The 19,157-nt window shown below is 50.5% G+C and overlaps 1 protein-coding gene and 1 long non-coding RNA gene across 4 annotated transcripts; one reads left to right on the top strand and one right to left on the bottom strand.

Moving 5' to 3' along the window:
• Positions 1 to 1,798: 1,798 nt before the first annotated feature.
• Positions 1,799 to 5,955, bottom strand: zfp36l1a (zinc finger protein 36, C3H type-like 1a). Its single transcript, XM_057059096.1, has 2 exons — positions 5,738 to 5,955; positions 1,799 to 4,847 (listed from the first exon to the last, which is right to left on the bottom strand). The coding sequence occupies exons 1-2, from the start codon at positions 5,786 to 5,788 to the stop codon at positions 3,786 to 3,788; spliced, it is 1,113 nt and encodes a 370-aa protein (XP_056915076.1). The 5' UTR covers positions 5,789 to 5,955; the 3' UTR covers positions 1,799 to 3,785.
• A 7,487-nt stretch (positions 5,956 to 13,442) lies between these two features.
• LOC130540374 (uncharacterized) lies at positions 13,443 to 18,460 on the top strand. 3 transcript variants are annotated; one of them, XR_008954430.1, is made up of 5 exons: positions 13,443 to 13,525; positions 13,606 to 13,884; positions 13,983 to 14,056; positions 15,556 to 16,248; positions 16,485 to 18,460. It is a non-coding gene; the product is annotated as an uncharacterized LOC130540374 (long non-coding RNA). The 3 variants fall into 3 exon arrangements; XR_008954429.1 differs by lacking the exon at positions 13,443 to 13,525 and having other exon boundaries at positions 13,539 to 13,884; XR_008954431.1 differs by lacking the exons at positions 13,443 to 13,525; positions 13,983 to 14,056 and having other exon boundaries at positions 13,539 to 13,884.
• The last annotated feature ends 697 nt before the right edge of the window (positions 18,461 to 19,157 follow it).

Below are 19,157 nucleotides of genomic sequence, written 5' to 3'. Positions count from 1 at the left end.
TGTGTGCACTCATACACACACTGCGCACCTCTATGATCGAGCACGACTGTTGAGTGAGTGAATCAAAAGGTTGCAACAGGTTGGTGGGGGTTGCTGGAGGCTGTCCCAGCATGCATTGGGTGAGAGGAAGGAAAACACTCTGAGAGCCAGGGTTAGGCCGCGGTGCTAACAACCGTATCCTGCTGCCCCGGACGGCCCCGCTTCCCTGTTTTCAGAGGGAAGAGTCAGAATTAGCCGCTCGCTAACTCCGGCGCTAACTCTGATGCTTGGTTTTAGGAGGATTCAAAGGTGTGGTGCGCGTGTTTTCCGCAGACTGAGTCTCCGAGTGACCTCATCGCTCGCCGATGACCTCAGTCGGTGGCTGGTGATGAATTACCCCCCCCCACCTCTGTCACATCCTCTGTCACACCACGGCACACGCTCCCACTGGGCGAGCTCTCAGCTGTGAGCACCGATAAGGAAAATAGCACAGTTAGCACATCCAGCAGAGTTTGCTCACCGACCTCTCAAACAGGGTCAAACCTGCCGCTGATAAGAGCGTCACAAAGTGTTTGCCGCCAAATTCTCTTGCTCAACCGCGGGGTCAAAGGTGACCAGTGAATCTACACACCTGCTTTATTCGGCTGAGCAGGAAGCAGCGAAAGAACCGCAGACCCGATCTGTGTCACTGCGTCATCTCCACGTTGGAAAACAACCTGCTGCAAGTGACGTTTTTGAGGCGTTTTAAATACCAAAGAGCAGATGACCCCCTTCCTCCAGCGCCCTGTGAGACCTGTTGCAGGTTCTGAAACCCACTTCCTTGCACGGCCTCTCAAGGTAGCTCTGCAGACGCACAAACAGGAAACAGCCCTCTTTCATGTCCCTCCACTGCACGCAGCGCATGTGAAAACACGCGAGGCAGGAAGGTGTGCACGAGTCAGCTGGTCTGGAGTGAGATGCAGAATCCTTTCATTGTGTTGCCTTTCCTGTCATCACTCCAGAAACAAAACAGAGGGACGCTTCAGTCCTTCCCCAGCGCGCGTAAATGAGGCGATTAAACGCCGTCGGGCAAGTTTTTGACCACTAACCGCTTTGGTGGAGCACGAACCGCAGCCATGAGGTCGTTCGTGCTTCAGCCGATGACGTAACAGACCCAAAAATAGCGTTTATCTTTTTAAAAAGTAACAAAAAAAGCATTAAATCGACTGGGATGGAAGGGAAACACAAGCATCTTCTAGCTCCAGGTTCTGTGGTGTAAAGCAGCAGCAGGAGGGGGGTGGGGGGGCTCCACGGGTCAGCAGAGACCATTGTAAGGAGGGATGGGAGTTCCTGTTCCGGCTCGTTCGTTTGCAATCCGAGAAAACGTAAACACGGAAGCGTCCGGGCGGAGAAGGAAAGCAGGAGCGCACCAAGGCCGAGCAACAGTGGCTCCTATTTACATTAAGACTCAGATCCTTATCATGCGTTTACATTTGCATGTGAAAATATCTGAACCGTTTTGTCTCGCGGCTCCAGAGGCGGGATGGTCGATTGGCCTCGGGACCAGCGATAACCTCGGCAAATCGGACTTTTATTCCCAGAAAAGTTGCGTCCCCCTAATCAATATTTCTGCTGAAATCAGGTGTTTTTGTGCCCTTTACGTAAGCCCGACGGCTCAATAGGAGTTTGATCATCTGCAGGTCAGTACCCTGCATGTATCCAATCAACTTCCTCCTGGCTGAGCCTCCCTTCAGCTCTGAACCCTGGGTTAGCATACGCGGCCTAGCGCCTTTTGTGTGATTGTGCACCCCCCCCAAAAACATCTGCACACGACTCCTCGTTTCACTTTTCAAAAAAAATACGGTGTTTATTGTCTTAACTGCAATCAATACTTACAAAAGAGGAAAGGTTTTCATACAAACTCACAGAAATTAACTGTAGTGGAAAACAAAAAAAAACATAGCTGAGAAAAAAAAAGATACATTCAACTGTTTTACTTTCTTTGTGTCAAGATCTGTTCACCTCTTCCAGACACGTGAAGGCGGCCCTGAACACGTGACTTAAAGAAAAAAAAAAAAGTCCTCCATTATCAAATATGAAAGGCAGCGAAGCCTCAGATACCTGGAATGTGTTAACGAGGCACTTCCAATGGGGGGGTGGGGGTGGGGGGGCGAGTGCATCAAGCATCCAAATTCATTAAAAAAATAGAAACGTTTCCTCGAGCCATTTGGTCACAGCTATTGCTTGTATTAACAGACTGGGCAAGAACATTACTGGCATTTTAACAGAACCAGTCGTGACGTCTGAACCCCCCCTTTGCTTCCTCCATCAAGTCCAGAAATAAGGACGAAAAAAAAAGAAACAAAAAGGAAAAAATGAAGCTTGTACTAACAGTGGGCTACTGTTACTGTCTGATTACTGTAAAGATGTGAGTGGAAAATAAGGAATGAATACAAGCACAGCTAGTTTAGGTGGAATTGCAGTCCGATGAGGAGGAAAAAGCGTACAATAAATAATCAAAACGTCTTTTTTTTGCTTTAAATTAAGTTTCATCTTGACAAAGTGTAGTTGCAGAACAAGTCATTGAAGTACAATATATTAACTGTGAAAAAAGGAAAACTGACAAAAACGTCTTCACAATCTTTAGATTAATATGGAAGATCATAATTTAACATAAAAGAAAATATATTCTATTGTTCATTATCCAGATAAATACAAAACAAAATTAACAAAAAAAATGCATATGATCACCAATAAATATGTTCTGATAAGTTAAATAAGCAGTGACAAGCAAACCTTCTGTCTGGAAAGGTTTTTTTTCTCAAAAACAATAACCGTAATAATAACATTAATAAAAAATAATTATCAAATAAAGAAAGCAAAAGGGTTGTAATGAATACAGAGTGCTCGTCAGAGCGGGGGCCTAACTGGGGAGTGGGGGGGTAAAATAAAATAGTTCGGAGATCCAATCTGTTCAAGTCGCAGGACAACTGCACCACGGGAATGCTGGAATTCCCCGGATCTTGGCGGGTGGTGGGCGGGGCTAAAGTCAAAAGGGTTAAATGATCGGTTTGATATCAGGACTTCCTTCCCCAAGGGAGAAAAAAAACAATAAAGAAAAAGAAAGAAAAGCCAGTGACCAGCAACAGGAGGGGAAACTCGGGGCTGGGATGGAGGAATATAACCAACTTCCAGTTCAAAGTCCTCCCTGCAGACTCACCCGGGCCACCATTACATAAGCCGGGCCTCCAGAGGAACCGTGGCAGGGGGCTGGAGGGAGGGGGCAAATGAGAAAGAACCTAAAACAGTAGTCCATTCACCCTAAACACATGCAGGAGCCGCCCCAGGCACTTTTTTTCTCTTTTTAAAAACTATTTTTAGGGTCTTTATTTTTTTTCCTTTTAACTCAGTCTGTAAAAACGGCTGCGGTACACCTACAGTTAGTGAGCACCCTCTAGCTAGCTCTGGGGTGGGGGGGGGGGAGTGGTATCGTCTGGGAAGGGTTGGGGGGGGCAGTGCAATGCACTCCCCTATCCAAGGCCACTTGTGCTGCTACACATTCAAGAACAAATGAAGAGAAAAACAAATAAACAAGTGGCACCTGGCAACAGTCAATTCTTGGGATTTTCATTGTTCGGCCTCCTCTCCGTTGGCACTATGACACATGGCAGGGCGAAATGGCGGGCTGAGTCCACAGAGTTCCCTTAATCGTCGGAGGGACCAACACGGTGGAAGGGGCAGGTCGGGGATTGGGGGGCAGAGGTAGAGGGGAGTGCCGTGTTCTCTTTGTGTCATCAAACCAAGAGTCACTGGTGAGCGTGTGCGGCCTAATCATCAGAGATGGAGAGGCGGCTGAAGATGGGGAGGCGGCGGGTGGTGTCCAGCGTGGGGGACTCGGAGCCGCTCAGGCTGCCCCCCGAGCTGCTCTGGTAGCCCTCTTGGTCCGACAGGGAGTCGGGAGGGCTGGATGGAGACTCAAACATCTGAGGGGACATGGGTCTAAAATAGTAAGGCGTGCTTGTTGGAGAGGGTGGCGCGGGGGTGTTGGGCTCTGTGCCCACAGGGCCGGCGCTGAGGCTGGGCCCAAACAGGTTGGCCAGCTCCTGGCTGGAGTAGGTGAACGGATTACTGCTGGGCCAGTCGGGCACCTCGTCAGGGAAGAACATGGGCGGCGGCGTGACCGACGTGGGGCTGTCTCTCAGCCCCGCCGAGCTGGAGAAGCCGGCGAAGCTGTAGCTGTGCTGCAGCCGAGGCCGCTCCATCTTGTTGGAGGGGTTGAGCGGAGACGACTGCTGGGGGGGTCCGCGGCGCTCGTCGGCGTTGTGGATGAAATGGCAGCGGGGCCCGTAGGGGCAGAATCCGATGGTGTGGAAGGTGCGGCACAGCTCCGTTTTGTACTTGGGGTGGCGGCTCAGGCTGCGGAGTTCGTGGATCCCGTGAGCGAACTGGCACTTGTCGCCGTACTTGCAGGAGCCGTTCTCCTCGAAGGGCCGGCACAACTCCGTCTTGTAGCGGCTGGAGTTGACCTGGCCGCTGCCGCCGGTGGGGCTGGCGGGGCCCAGGCACTTGTTGATGAGCCTCTCGCCCGTCTCGGAGAAGGAGCGGTCCCGCAGGCGGTTCTCCTTGTTGTTGCTGGCGTTGCCAACCCCTGAGATAAGCGAGGAGTGGTCCACTGCCTTCAGGCTGTTCAGAAACTGGTTCTGGCTGAACTTTGTGCTGCTGACAGAGTGCCGCCGCTGGTACACACCTCCCACTGAGGGTGATCCCACCGCCTTCCTGTCCAGCAGGGCTCCGGCGGGGCTGGAGAGGGGCACATTGGTGCCAGTGCAAGGGACAGACATGGGATGGGGAGAACCCAGGTTGTTGTTGTAGTTGAGCAGTTTGTTGTTCTGCAGGGGGAGGAGACAAAGCAGGAAACGTGAGATGCTCAGCACAGCAAGACTGGTCTAGATGAGACCTGGAGCCTGTGGTGGGGCACGGTGCTGCATGCGAGTTCTCTTGGCTTCGCCACGAGCGGATACAGGCCTATAGAACAGCAGCTGCTTTGGCTGGCTGCCCCGGTTCGGAATGCGTGCCTGTTTAGTAAAATGGAGCAGCCTCACATGAGGGGCCAGTGGGCGCCTACAGAGACTGCAGCACCCCAGAAAATAATGCCCGAACACCCCCTTCAATGAGAAATCAGCCAAATAAAGCCTCGAACCATCGGAGAAAACCGAGCGACACGATTATTCAAATCTGCAAGCAGAAAATCTTTACAGCTCAGAACGAGGAAAAGTGATTCGACGCCGAAAATATATGCAAATTGAAACTGTGCAGTTAACGGTAGCAAAACCACAGAGCAGTTATGGCTTTTTAAAAAGGGCAGAGACGCGTTTGGTGGAGGAAAAAAAGGGGTTTGAAGGCGGATCGGTAGGTCAGAGCCAGACAAATCTGGTCAATGATTAGCGAGCATGTGGCGCAAAAGTGACCTGGTTTAAAGCAGGAACGCATAAAACCACATGCAGCCATTCGTTAACATTCTTTTACGACCCTAAACGAAGCGGAGGGCCAGCAGATGTCGAGCTGAAGCGGGCGGCACAAGTTTCCCCCCCACTTTCAACCAACTGTTGCGCTGTTATTTATTTAGCGAGGCGCTCATAAGAGACCAACACGTTAACAATGTTGGAATGCGCTGACAAAACACGCCAAAAAGCAGAAGGATCAAGACTGAAAAGAGCGAAAGGCCGAGCTCCACACAGGCGCGGTGCGCCATGTGACCGCGTCATTCCTCCATAAGTACCTTGTTCATGACTTCGAAGTCGAAGAAAGGCGACACCACGGCGGTGGTCATCTTTGCAGCGGAGAAAGTTGCCTTTAAAAAATAAAAAGGTGGTAAAAAAAAAAAAAAAAAACCCAGACTGCGTGTTCGAAAGTTGCACAGGTCTGCTGAGTTCGTGAGTTCGCAGCTCCCGTGTTGTTGTGACCCAGCAGAACTCCCCCTCTAGCCCGCAGCAGCCCGACATTTGCTTTATAATGCCGTGCAGGAGGAGCTTCCAGAGCTGGGCGTCAACTTTCAGTTAACTTTTTCTTCCCCCCCAATGTGCAGTGGTTTGTCAGGTTGACATTACTACACTGTTGCATGAATATTAAACACACTGTTGCTCCCCACTCACTAAACGCGTCCTACATTAGTCCGCCTGCCATGTTGTCTTTATTGGCCCTCAGATGTGGCTTCAGTGCAAACAAAAGTGCTGTTTTAAAGCAAAAATAGATCACAACTTTCAGCCCTTACGAGCTTTTTTCCCCCTCTTTTCCTGTGGAGGAAGTCTTAAACAGTGCGGAGTTGTTTACTGCCGCTGTCCTCAGGGGTTTCAGCTACCATCCACCACTCTGTAATTAATTTACTCTTAATTGCTGGACTGTAACGTCACTGGTGGGACTTTCCGGTGGATTCAGCAGCCTTTAACTCTTTCCCCACCGCAGCTTCCACCGTGCTTAACTCTTTCGGCCCTCACGTCTTCCCTCCCCCCCTGTTTTTTGTTCTTATTTCTGAGTTTAAAGAGCAGAGGAGCGGCTCTCGGAGGCTGAATCCCTGCAGACGTGTGTCATTCCATCACCTGAGCCATAACTTGATACGAGTGACCTCACCAGACTCAACCACAGTCACAATGAGACTCTCAGCTGCAGGAGAAAGAGCCAGGCTGCGGCGAGGGAAACTTAGACAGAGCTATTGTGGCCCCCATCATCTGCCCCCCCCCCCCCCAAATTCATGACAGAGCAGGCAGCCATTGGCCATGTGCAGAGTCAATGTCAGGGTTGGATTGCAATAGAAAAGAGAAGGGAAAGAAAGAAAGGCAGCGCCGAGGGAGAAGAAAAGAAGCTGTTAACACAAAAAAAGTTGGAGCTGGAGGAGGGGGCGGCGTTGGCGTGAGGGAGGGGGGGAGATTTATGGGGGAGGTTTATTACTACACAGCGCTGCCCTGGGGAGGCAAAGGAAGAGGGGTGGAGAGAAAGAGGCAAAACATTCCCTTTCCCCTTCCTCTCCTTTTGCCTATACAGAAGCCACACAGGGGGTGGAGAGCTTTGTCTCGGGGGGTGGGGGGGGCAGAAACGCTGCCTGGAGTTGAGGTGGAATAAACAACGTGTGAGGATGAAACCAGGATTTCAAGAAATGTAAATCAAAGCGGGTGGAGGGAGACGGCCAGGGCCGGATCCTGTCGGGGGGGGGGGGGGGGGTGTGCTGCTACATTAAAAGAGTTTTACGAGCCGGGGCTGTGTGGAGTAATCTCCCCCCGGAGTGTTTTCACAGACGACAGGGTGGGATGACAAGGCTTGCTGGAAATCACGTCTGCAGTTCAAAGGCCCTGTTGCCGATTGATTGAGTGGTTTGGATCAATGGTCTCCTCCCCCCCCCCGTAAGAAACAGGCAGGGAAGTGTCAGAACTCATGATGTGTAACACATTAAACAGAGCCCGTTTTTACTGCGGGACTGTAAATGCACCGCCGGACAGCGAGGACAGCTAGATTACTTGAACCATCGAGGTCAGCACGTCTCCAAAGCCCAGCAACAAAGCGCTGACTCCGGTGGAAATGTCTTACTCGGTGGACCTTGGACCCTGCCGGAGCCTGCCTCCGGGCCGCTTGGGCCTGCTCAGTAATGTGTGGTGCTGTTGGCATTCCAGGTTCTGGAGGAGGCACCTGCTTCCTGCTACAGTGAACATCTAAAAAAACAAAAAGGCAAAACAAAGCCCTACTTTCTGCAGAGCGCTGCTCCGAGGGTTCAGGGCTGTCCTCTGGCTTGTGGGCCCTATCAGACTCTGATAGCGACTCCCTCCTCAACTCCTGCTGCATGGCTTGATCGGTGCCTCCCCTGCTGCCCAATCTCCCGAACCCCTCCTGAGAAGGGAGGACAGGTAGGAGGCTTGAGGTCACCGATAAGGTCTAAGTGGAATGACTGCTTATCAAATGTTTTATCTCATGGGGCTGGAGATGAAAGAAATAATCAAGAAACCCAATTTACAGGCAGCAGCAGCAGCAGCGGCCCCTGTAGTTCCTACTCATCGCCAACAGAGGGCGGAGTTCTGCCTCTACAGCATGTATTTATTTACTGCCTTCATTTAACAGTAACTTTGTTTATTTAGAAACCACTTTTACTCTAGATGATCTGAACAGTCAGAGCACGATTGCGAGTCTTTAAAAATAGACAGTAGAACAAGTTCTTCCCCGCTTTAAGGCGAATGAGGCCCGTGTTGTATAATCCAGCCATTCCCCTGACACACTAACTCATTAGCCCTCATGTGAAGTAAAAGAACTTATTTTTTGCTCTCAAAGACAAGATTGTCAAAACCAACTCTGCGGTTATCTCAAGCTGTGCCCCACCACATCGCCACGGCGAGCACAGGCTTATTAAACAGCGTTCCACAGATGAACCCAGTCGTAACCTTCTTCACTCATTTATGGTCTACTCATATATTCTAGAGGTTGGTGGTTATTGATGCATTGCCTTTTTCCACGTGTGGTTTCTTATAAAGTGAAATTTCCAGATTAAGAGTCAGTGCACACCCACACTGCATGCACGCACAGGCAGCTCACACACACACACACACACAGAGTTGCAGTTCCATAACAACACAACTGTAAGTGGAACATAACAGCTTCCCAATGAAAGTGCTCAATGAAAATATTACTGTTATTTGTGTCAATTACTGGCAAGTCATGGAAATGAGGTAAAAATACTTTTCATTATTCAACTGTAATTTTTAAGGGCAACATCTGGGCTTAAATGTTAAGTGTGAAACATAAAGTATTTTCCTGCCCTAACCTTTGACCTTTTAAATAGCAGAATGTCTAAAAACTGAAAGAATAATTGCTCAACATTCACGGAGCTTCAGCTTCGTGGGGTTTTTCTTTCTTTTTTGCACGGGAACGCATGTTTTCCTGACTCGGCCTTTGATTTTTGAGCAGCCGGTGATCAAGAAGCGCCAAGTCGGAGCTGAGCGGTGTTCGATTTCATCAAAATGTTGTCATGTGTTGACCCGCGTTGGCCGTAGCTGCGAGTGGGTTTGGTTTCTGTGTGCGTTCTCTTCCCCACATCCAGATTTGTGTGACCCAGTTAGGCCCTGACAGCCAGGATCCCATGATTGCCTGTGTTTCATGTCTCCTGGTATGTTAGCCAAATTCAAATGGGAGGACTGCGGTCATCGCGCGGCCTCAGAGAAACCGGGAGGGGGGGGCAGCGATTAATTGTCCATAAGAGCAGCCACAGCATTGTTAGTGGTCAACCACCAGCTGCTCGCGCCGATGCCGTTCCCATGAATCGCAGGCCGACGTGCCAGTCCCGTCCACTCCACTTCCACAGCTCCCAGTCTCTCCCTCTGGGTGGGATGCGTCATCGGCTCGGCCTGGCTCCTTCTGGGCCCTTCGACATGTCACATCATCACAGTCAAGGCTCAAAACAAACACTCTCTGGGACGTGCGAATGGTTGGTTGTGTTTTGGTCAGCAGGTTGAGACACGGCAGCAGAATCTGGAGGTTCTGAGATTCACTGTGCGGCTCTCTGCTGACATGCTGGTCTCCCGAGGACGGTTGTATTTAGAATGAAAGTCCAGCTTCCTCCTCTGACTTCCTGACCCCTGCTTCCTGAGGAACAATTTTTGTGCCTGTGCCGCGGCCTCATGGGAAGGGAGATTTTGAGCGTTATTAGCTGGGAGGATGACGCACGGGTCAAAACGAACATGCGCCGGATGAGCCGCCCCGAGCTACGCCGTCCAGGGCGTGGAGACGAGACGGGATTAGAAGGTAGACGGTCGCCTGTCGTGCCTGGCTCCCCTCGGGGTTCGGCGCACCTCCGCTAGGGACCTGCCAGACCCCGGACCAGGTGTCGTGACCATGCGGCGGATGCTGAAATGAGATATTCCGCGGCTCCTCACTCAACGCAGGGGGAAAAAAAAATCAATGGTCTTTGTGTAGCTCAGGAACAGTGGAACACATTCTCTAACCCCAAATCCTGCCCCGGTCCATCTGTCTCCATTCTGCAGCGCTCCCTACCTAACAACCGGCCCTGTGTGGCCACTCCTGCACTAGAGTTACGGTCAAAACGGCGGAGCGAGCGCCCGCGTGGCCCTCCACACTCCCCTCACGCTACAGGCCATCAGATTTACAGGATCGCCTCCTCTCAGGTTATTGATCCTCCTCCAGATGCCGTCAGCTCACGTGCAACAGCCACACCGACCTGCACGTTACCTCATCGGTGTTTGGAAGCCTCTGACTGGCCGCTTCGCTCTCCCTCGTGGCTCCCATGTCCGTTGTGTGTTTATTCTCTGCGCTTCCTATTTATATTTATTATTTATTCTACTGTTTGCTGTATGATGATCTGCCATGTTTGCTTCAGTTTGGGACCAAAGAGAGACGATTGTAACTGAGGGGCAGATTATTCCTCTGCTCGAACGGGGCTTCTTTTGAAATGTTCTCCGAGTATCTGGTTTGGTGACCTGCCTCCACTGCCAGATCACATGAGCTCCTAAAGTATGTCCTGTCTGTCTAAATGGAAAAATGTTGAGGAAATGAGCAAAGCTCACGGTATGTGGATAAAGATCAGGGGACCTTTGACAGACATCCTCAGAGGGAAACAGACAAAGGCCTCGGTGGCGTTTGGTGCTCTTAAAGGAGCCTGAACGCATCGCCCTCCTGATTGGGGCTTCCAGAGGGGCGACCCAGGCGACCCGGGCGAGGGGCGACCCGGGCGAGGGACTCTGCCTAATTGCCCCAGTCCAGACACGGCCGCAAATTGAGCTGGATGTCCAGGATGACTCCCTTTCTGGTGTAAAGAAAAGTGCTCTTTGAGGCCGGTCCAGTCCAAATGCCCCCCGACTGCTCCCCTCTCCTCCCCTTTCAGACTTGTCTTCTCTCCTGGCAGTGAGGGAAAGTGCAGCTGTGTGGCGTCCTCTGGGCTGAATGAGAAGAATCGGCCCATTTGCTTGACTTTCCTGGCCAAGGTTGTAATGTCTTGCTGCCAGGGCAGAACTTCCAGGCCTGAGCAGTTCCTGGGCTCCAGCCGCTTGTGTCCAACAGGACAATGGGGACTGTCCCGCTGCCATATAACACAGATGTTCTATTAGAACCCGCTACAAAACACGTGTCAGCAAATCAGGCGGCAGGGAGAAGCTGCAGGTCCGTTTCTGCGAGTCTTTACGGGTGTTTCCAGTAAGCAGCACCGGCGTCACCTGAGTGTGACGGACAGCTCACGTGACTCGGACCAGGGGACCGCTCACATTAGTGCCGCGTGTGTGACAGCTGAATGTGGAAACACTTTTTCTGGGCCTGTTAATTACTGAGGTTTGCCTCGTTTTCATGCCTAGGTTCTACAAAGTCTAGTAAAGTTGAATGGCTTTCCCAGAAATGAAAGTTTATTGTCCCCCTCAGCCCGCCCGACCCATAAATAATGGTGCATTTACCAAGAACCCTGAGCTGACAACCCCCACCTTCCTACCATTACCAGTGCTGCTGTACGCCCAAACCGCTGCCAAAGTACATCGAAAACAACCCCCCCCTCTCCTCATTGAAGCCTTCCAACTGTCTGCTAACAGTGTTTACCCCCCTGAACCCCTCCAGCTCCACACAAATGGTCCAAATGCTGGTGGGAACCGCGCGCACTCCATTAAATGCCAGTCTGCATTTTGAACTTTCCTTATCACAATAAAGAGCTCTGAGTGCTTCAGCAGACTTTTAAAGCCCTGCCTCTGCGCCGCTGCACCGGCGCTGGTGCGGTCCAAGGTTAATAAAATGGGCCGCCCCGCTACAAATGGGCTGTGATAGAGTTACAGTCATAAAATGAGCTATGATACCAATTAAGCTTTCTCCCTCTGTTCGTGCCTACACAAACGCCAGGCAGCCAGTTTAAGCGTGAGACGTGGACCAGCCCAAGGAAATGACTGTTCCAGCTCCACTTGGGGCCCGATGGAGGGTTTCTCCCCACTACACTCGTGTTTTATTATAAAAGCGACGCAGCTCTGATGTGTCAGGCACAGATAGCTGTGCAGCCGTGGCGTGTGGGAGGGCCCTTGGTGGAATACAGTCCTGGAGCTTCCACTGTGGGCAAAACATTACTCAGCAAGGCTGAAATACCACCCATCGCCCCCCCGCACGCCGTCTCGTCACAGGCGCACACTCTCGTGTCTATCGGTGACATCACCGTTGACGCACGTCCATGCACCTTTTTGCTCAGACCTAAAGCACAAGGTTCACCCCAACGGGACCAGAACGGGCTGACGTGTTGCGTCTGGTTCTGAGTCAGTAGCTTTAATTTATTTGAGTCAGTATTTGTTATGACAGGATATTGGGTCCAATTAACAAAACATTTCTGCTTCCTACAAAGAGGCGTTAAATCCCCCGACATAAAATGAATGTTCTGAATCTGAGGCTTTTCAGTTCTGAGGATCCTGGCTGGATTTATCTCCTGTGAGGTAACATCAAGGTCGGCGCCCTGAGAGCGTCTTGAGTTGGATAAGAGTGCGTAAAGCTCCCAGTTCGGCAGCATGATGGATGAAAGTGTTCTGTCTTGTTTATGCAGCCTGACATGAGGCATCTGCCGGCCTCTGGAGCACTCGCCTCATGCCGCAGAACGAGCCTCTCTACTCCCTAACAGACGGGGAAACGGGAGATTATCAAGGTATTTCAGATTCAGGAGATAAAGAGACGGCTGAGGGGGAAATTACTGCAGCTCCAGGACCTTAACTCACTCAGGAGAGGAACCGTGCGTCACTTCTGCCCAGTCTTCAATCAAATCTACGATACAATCCCAGTGAAAACAGGTCAGTTTTGTAGTATGCCCCCCCCCCCCCCCCACACACACACACACACACACATGTGCTAAAACTTTAGCTCTTTATGCTCAGAATTGGCTTCAGCCGAGCCAAGTCCATGTAACCAATCCAAGCCAGTCTCAATTTTTCACTTTCTATAAACAAGCTCATAGTTTGTGGGGGGGGGGGGGGCATTATGGTCTGGAACATGCTGTAATCATTTTATAGTCATGTAATGTAGCTGGATGCAGCCGTGGCGTGTGTTTGCAGGCGTTCCGGCCCTCCTCTCGCTCCATATGTGAAGCAGCTCCGGGCCGCCGGTCCCACGTCTCCCCCACCCGTCCCTGTAACTCCACCACATTTTGGCATAATCTTCACATTTAATTCGTCCTCTCCCACCACCCCCACGCCGCCGCTTTTCAAAACATCCATTGCTGTAGGGCGCAAATCCCCTCCAGCACACGATCGCCTCCATGAACCTTAGCTCTTTCTTTGCTGATGTGCCCCCTAATAAAAAAAAAACAATGAGAAAGAGCGAAATAAAGACAGCTGAAGAAAGACAGAGGAGATGTGGAGGGAGGGAGAGACGGGCTGAGCAGCAGCACAGGGAGAAAGTGCGCAGTCATGCTGTAGGAATGCTGGGGGGGGGGATTGTTGGCGTGACTGCCCCATTTTTCACAGCCATAATCAGAGCCAGCTGTCAGTGAGAGGGCCCATAAGATGGAGGGGGAGGGCAGAGAGGGGAGGGAAGGAGTGGGAGTACTTTGGTTTTTGGAAGAAGTTAGAAGGTGAGCGGGGAGCTGGAGGGAGGGGGGGGTTAATTTATATACATCTGTAGAGAATCATGCGTGTGTGTGTGTGTGTAAAGGGAATCGGAGCAGGCCAGGACTGCTGTCTGTGCTGAACCACCCGGACGTCGCGGTGCTGTAGCTGCCGATATCTCCCTGTTAGCATTAGCAGCTGCTGCTAGTTTGCCTCACTGAGGTTCAGTGGTTCCGACAAGCTGCCCTCGCATAAATGGGCGAATTGGACGACCAAATGGGCAAATCGAACGACCCGGGTCTCCCTGACACGACCCCACTGAGGCGGTTGAGAAGGAGGGAGCAGATCTGCTGCTGTTGCTAACAGTCACACAAGGCTAACCCTGGTATGTTTATATTTAGACTGCAGTCATACGGTAGGTCTCCCCTCCACCATACATTCTGTTCTTTTCCCCCTTCATCCTCTGACCTCGCTGCACCCCAGCTTGATGGCCCCCGAACAATCCAGAGAGGAAATGCTGACGACACCAGCGCAGATAAAACACAGACAGATCTGAGGTGAATCATTGCGCAGCTGCTTCTCCAATAAGTAGGTTATGCTATTAAGGTTAATGTTCAGCTTTGAGATGTATTTACGACTTATCTCTGAGGCTGTACGCCCTCACACGGTCACAGCGCCGCATACTTCATGCTAGCTCCAGCGCTCTGATGGAAAAACCACCGGTTTGTTGATTTTGGGGCATTTCACAGCTGTTTGGATTCAACCTCCTTAAACTTTCAACGTCAAAACTTCTTTCAAATATTGACCTTAAAAACTTGAAGCGCCGATGAGGATGAGGAAACGGCATACGTTTCGCTGCCTAATGTGCTATTTTAGACCTTTGACAAAAGTCCCCCTATCTGCCCACTTCCTGTGTTCGGTTTTTGATGCAGCCAGTACATTCTAACATGCACAAGTTACTAATCTTCAGAAACTACCAAAACTACCCGCAGCCAATGCCTGTGAAAAAAGTCCCGTGTAAATGGTTATTTTAAATATTACGAGGGGTTCTTGTCCTCTCTAGTAGAGCCTTTTTCACTGACGTGTCATTTAGTTTACTTTCCGACTGTCTGTGGCGCTAACTTGCTACCTGCTATGCATGTTGCCACCCATCAGGCTCAGTCAACATTGTTGGGACGCCGTCATGGTTGCCGTGGTTGCGTCGCCCGGCCCGAGTTGTTTATCTGTCTGGAGGCCTGCGGTCTCTCTGTGTCACAGCCAAGTCCAAAGTGGAACACGTTCAAACTCTGGACTTTTGCGGCCCGGCGCAACCAAGGGGGCGCTCACCGACCCTCGCCAAGCGTTGGGTGGGTTGTCCATCGAAACAAAAGCTGAACCCCCGTCTGGGTCGACGGTTTCTAAAACCCTTTTTAGGTATTGAAGGTTCTAAATAAAAGGTCCTGAACCTCTTCACTTCAGACTCCTTTTGTGCCCCCTTCTTCTTTCTCTGGTCATCAAAGACCAACATTCAGCCGGCGTTAGCTGCCGTCCTATCAGCCCATCAGAACCGCAGCACGGCCAGGCCACCTTTCGCCCCGTTTATTGAGCTGTAAAACCCCGGCGACGCCACAGACTGTGAGGCACGCTGCGGACCGGGCAGATCCCAGTCCAGGGCCCAGTTCACATCCACAGGCATTGTGGGATTCTCTGGCTCCCGTCAGAATTGTTTACTTCACGTGTGCCGAGCCGACCTTGATGCAGCGCTCGTTAACTCGGTTTAGATTAGCCAATCCTGGTTAAGAGTGAAGCCTTTGGACGGTATCAGAGCATCTGAGTGCGTTTGGCCTCTGCGAGTGGCGTGTTTTTCTGTGAACATGACACATGCGGCGCTCGCTATCAGCCGCAGGCCCCGGCAGGAACTTATGTCACTTCCTTTCTTATCACATTCATGTGGAAAGAGGAAGCCCCCTTACTTTCCCCGGACCGACTTATCGCGGCGCCGTTTGAAGTCGCATGTCAGCCCAGAAATAACCACTTTTTGTTGTTCCCCCCTCACGTGTTTATTTTTGTTTTTCAGTGGGCACGGTGAATTTCCAGACCCTCAACTGTGCGCTCCCATCTTTGGTGTGGCGCCGCAGCACCTGCGCTCAGATGAACAGGAAGTGGCGGGTTGCTCTTCACGTCTCCCCTCGCGGGCTTCTCTCTCCTACTGTATGAGTAAAAGTTGAGTAAAAGTGCTGTAGACTGTATGGAAAATGCAGAGGAGGCGAGGAACGCTCCGCTCTTTGAAGCCTCTGTGTACACAACGAGGGCTTCTCGCCCTCTGCAATTTAACCCATTTGTGCCCACACAAGAAGAATTCAGCGCAATGACAGAAAAGAACACACAAACAGCCTCCTGCTGGAAAATCTAGCTGCCTTCTTGTTCGCTGTTATTTCCTGCTCATTCCGATAAAACCTGTTACCCTTCTAGTTACAGAAAGGCAACTTACTGAAAACGCAACGGTACTTTGATTTCAGTTTCCACCATTTTTTGCTGTGCCAACCTGGAGCTAAACCTCTATCCAGCATCCGCTGGCTGGGCCCGAGTGTTTGTCCAGGGAGGGCCGGGATAAGTGGGTTTGTCTATCTTCCTCTTGGAAACCTGCTAATGGCATATACAGTCGGGCAAAGCTACTGAAACAACACAACTAAAGGTCACCTGACTCCAGGTTTTCATTAGAAACGCCTGCGTTTAAAGTACAAGAAGAAGAAAGTGGGTCCAAGTCTCAGTGAGTAACGAGTCACCGCTAACTGTTAAACTGGGATTTTCTGGAAAAACTTGGGTCTCACTGAAATGCAAATGCTACAACAATAATGTCCCAAATTACAGCAACAAGCCCAGATAATTTCCTGTGGTGCTGCTTAAACTCTGCTATTTCTGCCGGGCCCTGTTTATTTTTGGGGGGAGGATGGGGACTGTGGACATATAATCCTCCCAGAAAAGTGATTTATTTATGAATTCCAGAACAGAAACTCCCCTCCTGAGAGCCGGCCGGCCTGCCAGAAGTCATTGGCTGATGTTTACAGGACTGGATTGGCTAATTCCCATGGAGCAGTGTGCCTGCCGTGCTATCTTATTTATACAAGGCCTGATATAGGAGAACAGAGGGGTTTATTTTGGGATATTCCCCATAGATGGATCCAATTTCTCCAACTGGTGCGGCTTCCTCCATACGTGCTGCACTTCAGGTTCTACCGGTGGGCCGTGTGCCTGTGGACGCAGGGTGCAACCGGCTGGAGCTGTGAAAGGATTGAACCGACCCGGCGAGGGAACTCGTGTCACAACATCTCCAGTCAGACTCGTGACAATGGAGTTCAGGGACTGCACAGGAAGTGGAATATTAGTCCCATAACAAGCGCATTGTTTCGCATGTCAAAACAAAGTCCTGGCGCAGGCACTTCATCAAACAGAGCTTGGAGGCCGGCGGCCTTCACGCCGGCTCTTTCCTATATAGACGGGAACGAACCTCACGGGTTAAATCTCAGTCAGACAGACGGCAGGAATTCAGCTGATTCCTGTCTTGCGAGCACTACCTCCAGGCGCAGATATGCAAACCTCCCACCGTATTTATCTAACGCACTTAAAAAGCACACGGATCATTTTTCTGAGGGTATGACGGCGCCCTTCTCTCGCACTCTGTAAATATTTTAATGATGAAGCACAAACACTCGGAGATACATGGTCACAACAGGCCGTATCTGCGACGTGCAGGCAAACATCTGCCTTTTATAAGACCTCACGTCATTATCTGCAGGTCGGACCAGCGCTCGCTGACGCACTGAGCCTGCAAAGCTTGAAAGACTGCTTCCTGTTTATTGCTCTTGCAGCCTCCATCTTGCCTGTTTCTCTTTCTCGGCTCCAGGCCGCCGCCGCCGCCGCCGCCGCCGCCGCTGCAGCTCCTCTCCCACATCTGTCAGCCATTTCATGAGACTTTAAAAGAAGAAGACATTGTGGGCAGCATGACACTTCTCCTTTTTCTGGCTGTTCAGGTGACGTCTCCAGCCATCAGAGGGAGCGAGGCAGCACCCGTAGCCTCGTAGTTTCTGACGACGCGGCGGCTTGACAAATCTGAGCGAAACAATCACCTTTTTGTTGAAAGTGGACGTCTCGTGTCACCTGAGACCGGTGATTAAGAAAAAACACGAGCGGCCTCCTCGTGCGCCGCCGTTTGATGCTATTGTCGGGTGTTTTTCCACTGCGCGGCGTCTAGTTTCAGGTGCACATGCAGGTGCAGTTGTGCACTCACGTTGCAGCTTTACATGCAGAGATGAGTTATGTCTTTGCTTTGTTCTGCAGCTCCGCCCAAACCAGGACGGCCTGTCGGCGGACTGTTTCGCTTCCCGCTGAAAAACATCTGTAATGGACAACAGATTGTCTAATCAGCCTGAAATGAGGAAGCCAGCTGGAATAAAAACATGACTAGACTCCCACCAAGCTGTGACCACTGTCCTGGAGGCCCGGCCGTAGGAAGCCCCAACGCTGCCATTATATATTCTTGTAATCATTTGCTAGCTGTGTTTGCTGCGGGATTAGCATGTCCCGAGAAGCGGGGGATTGAATATCCTCCTCATCAATGACAAGCATGGAAACTGTATAAATTTACTGGAGTGGCTGCTGGCCCTAAAACACACAGTTGCAGCCACACAAGGAGAAAAAAAAAAATCAGAGTCAACCTCTGCAGTAGTCTGTTGACACGTCAGGGCTACAATCTTACAGGTTGCGTACAAATGAGATTTATAGCATCAACGTCGTGCCTGAAATATGGCCTCCTTCACATTAATTTAACGTTTGTGAGTTTGCCTGTGATCGTTGGAAAGTAAGTTCTAGTCAGTAAACAGCCAACAGTCTGCTAGCTTGGCTAGCTAATAGTGTAAACAGAAGGTTTTGGCCAGCCTGGATCTGTTGAACAGTTTAAAACTAATAAAATTGTTCCACCACGACTGTTTTATTTTGCTATGTGAATTATAAAGGATAACTTGATGGCAGATATCTTTTTGGCTTTAAGCTGTTTGCTGTCAAAAGTCTTAGTTTCTTCATGTTATTAATGTAGATGGTGACCCGAATGGAGTCCTTCAAGGCTGTGTTCTTGGATCAATTCCTTTAGCTTTACACTTTATAATGTATATCTCACTCATTTTTAATGCTATGCAGATGACACCCCGATATATTTATCACTGAAATCAGACCAAAGTCCATATCTCAGTCGAATCATTTGTTGTGAATTAGCTCCGTACAAATACTCGAAGAGCACAAGTATTTCAATAAATGTTCCTGTCCACTTTAAATGATCTCAGGCCTTTTTTTTAACTTGTGAAACACGAGCAGGACAGTTTGTTTTCCTCCCTGTCAAGCAGCCGCTGACTCAGTTATTATATTAGCATATTTAAGTGTTGAGTATTGGCGTTGAAATGCAGCAGAACTGATGTCATGGGAGGGGACGTTGCTCCGATGTCTGCTGTTTATCCCATAATCGCAGCGTTGAGTAGATGAAGCTGCTCGGGCTATTACTTCCTGTTGTGGTGTTGTTGTGAAGGGGTGCAGATGTTGGACGTCTGGGTTTTAGGGGAAACTTCTGTATTGTAAATGACAACGGCACACACACACACAAACACACACACACACACACACACACACAAT

Source organism: Takifugu flavidus, chromosome 16 (assembly GCF_003711565.1).
Source record: "Takifugu flavidus isolate HTHZ2018 chromosome 16, ASM371156v2, whole genome shotgun sequence".
Classification (NCBI taxonomy): Eukaryota; Metazoa; Chordata; class Actinopteri; order Tetraodontiformes; family Tetraodontidae; genus Takifugu; species Takifugu flavidus.
The sequence above is the reverse complement of the archived record's forward strand: the minus strand, read 5'-3'. Positions and strand labels throughout refer to the sequence as shown.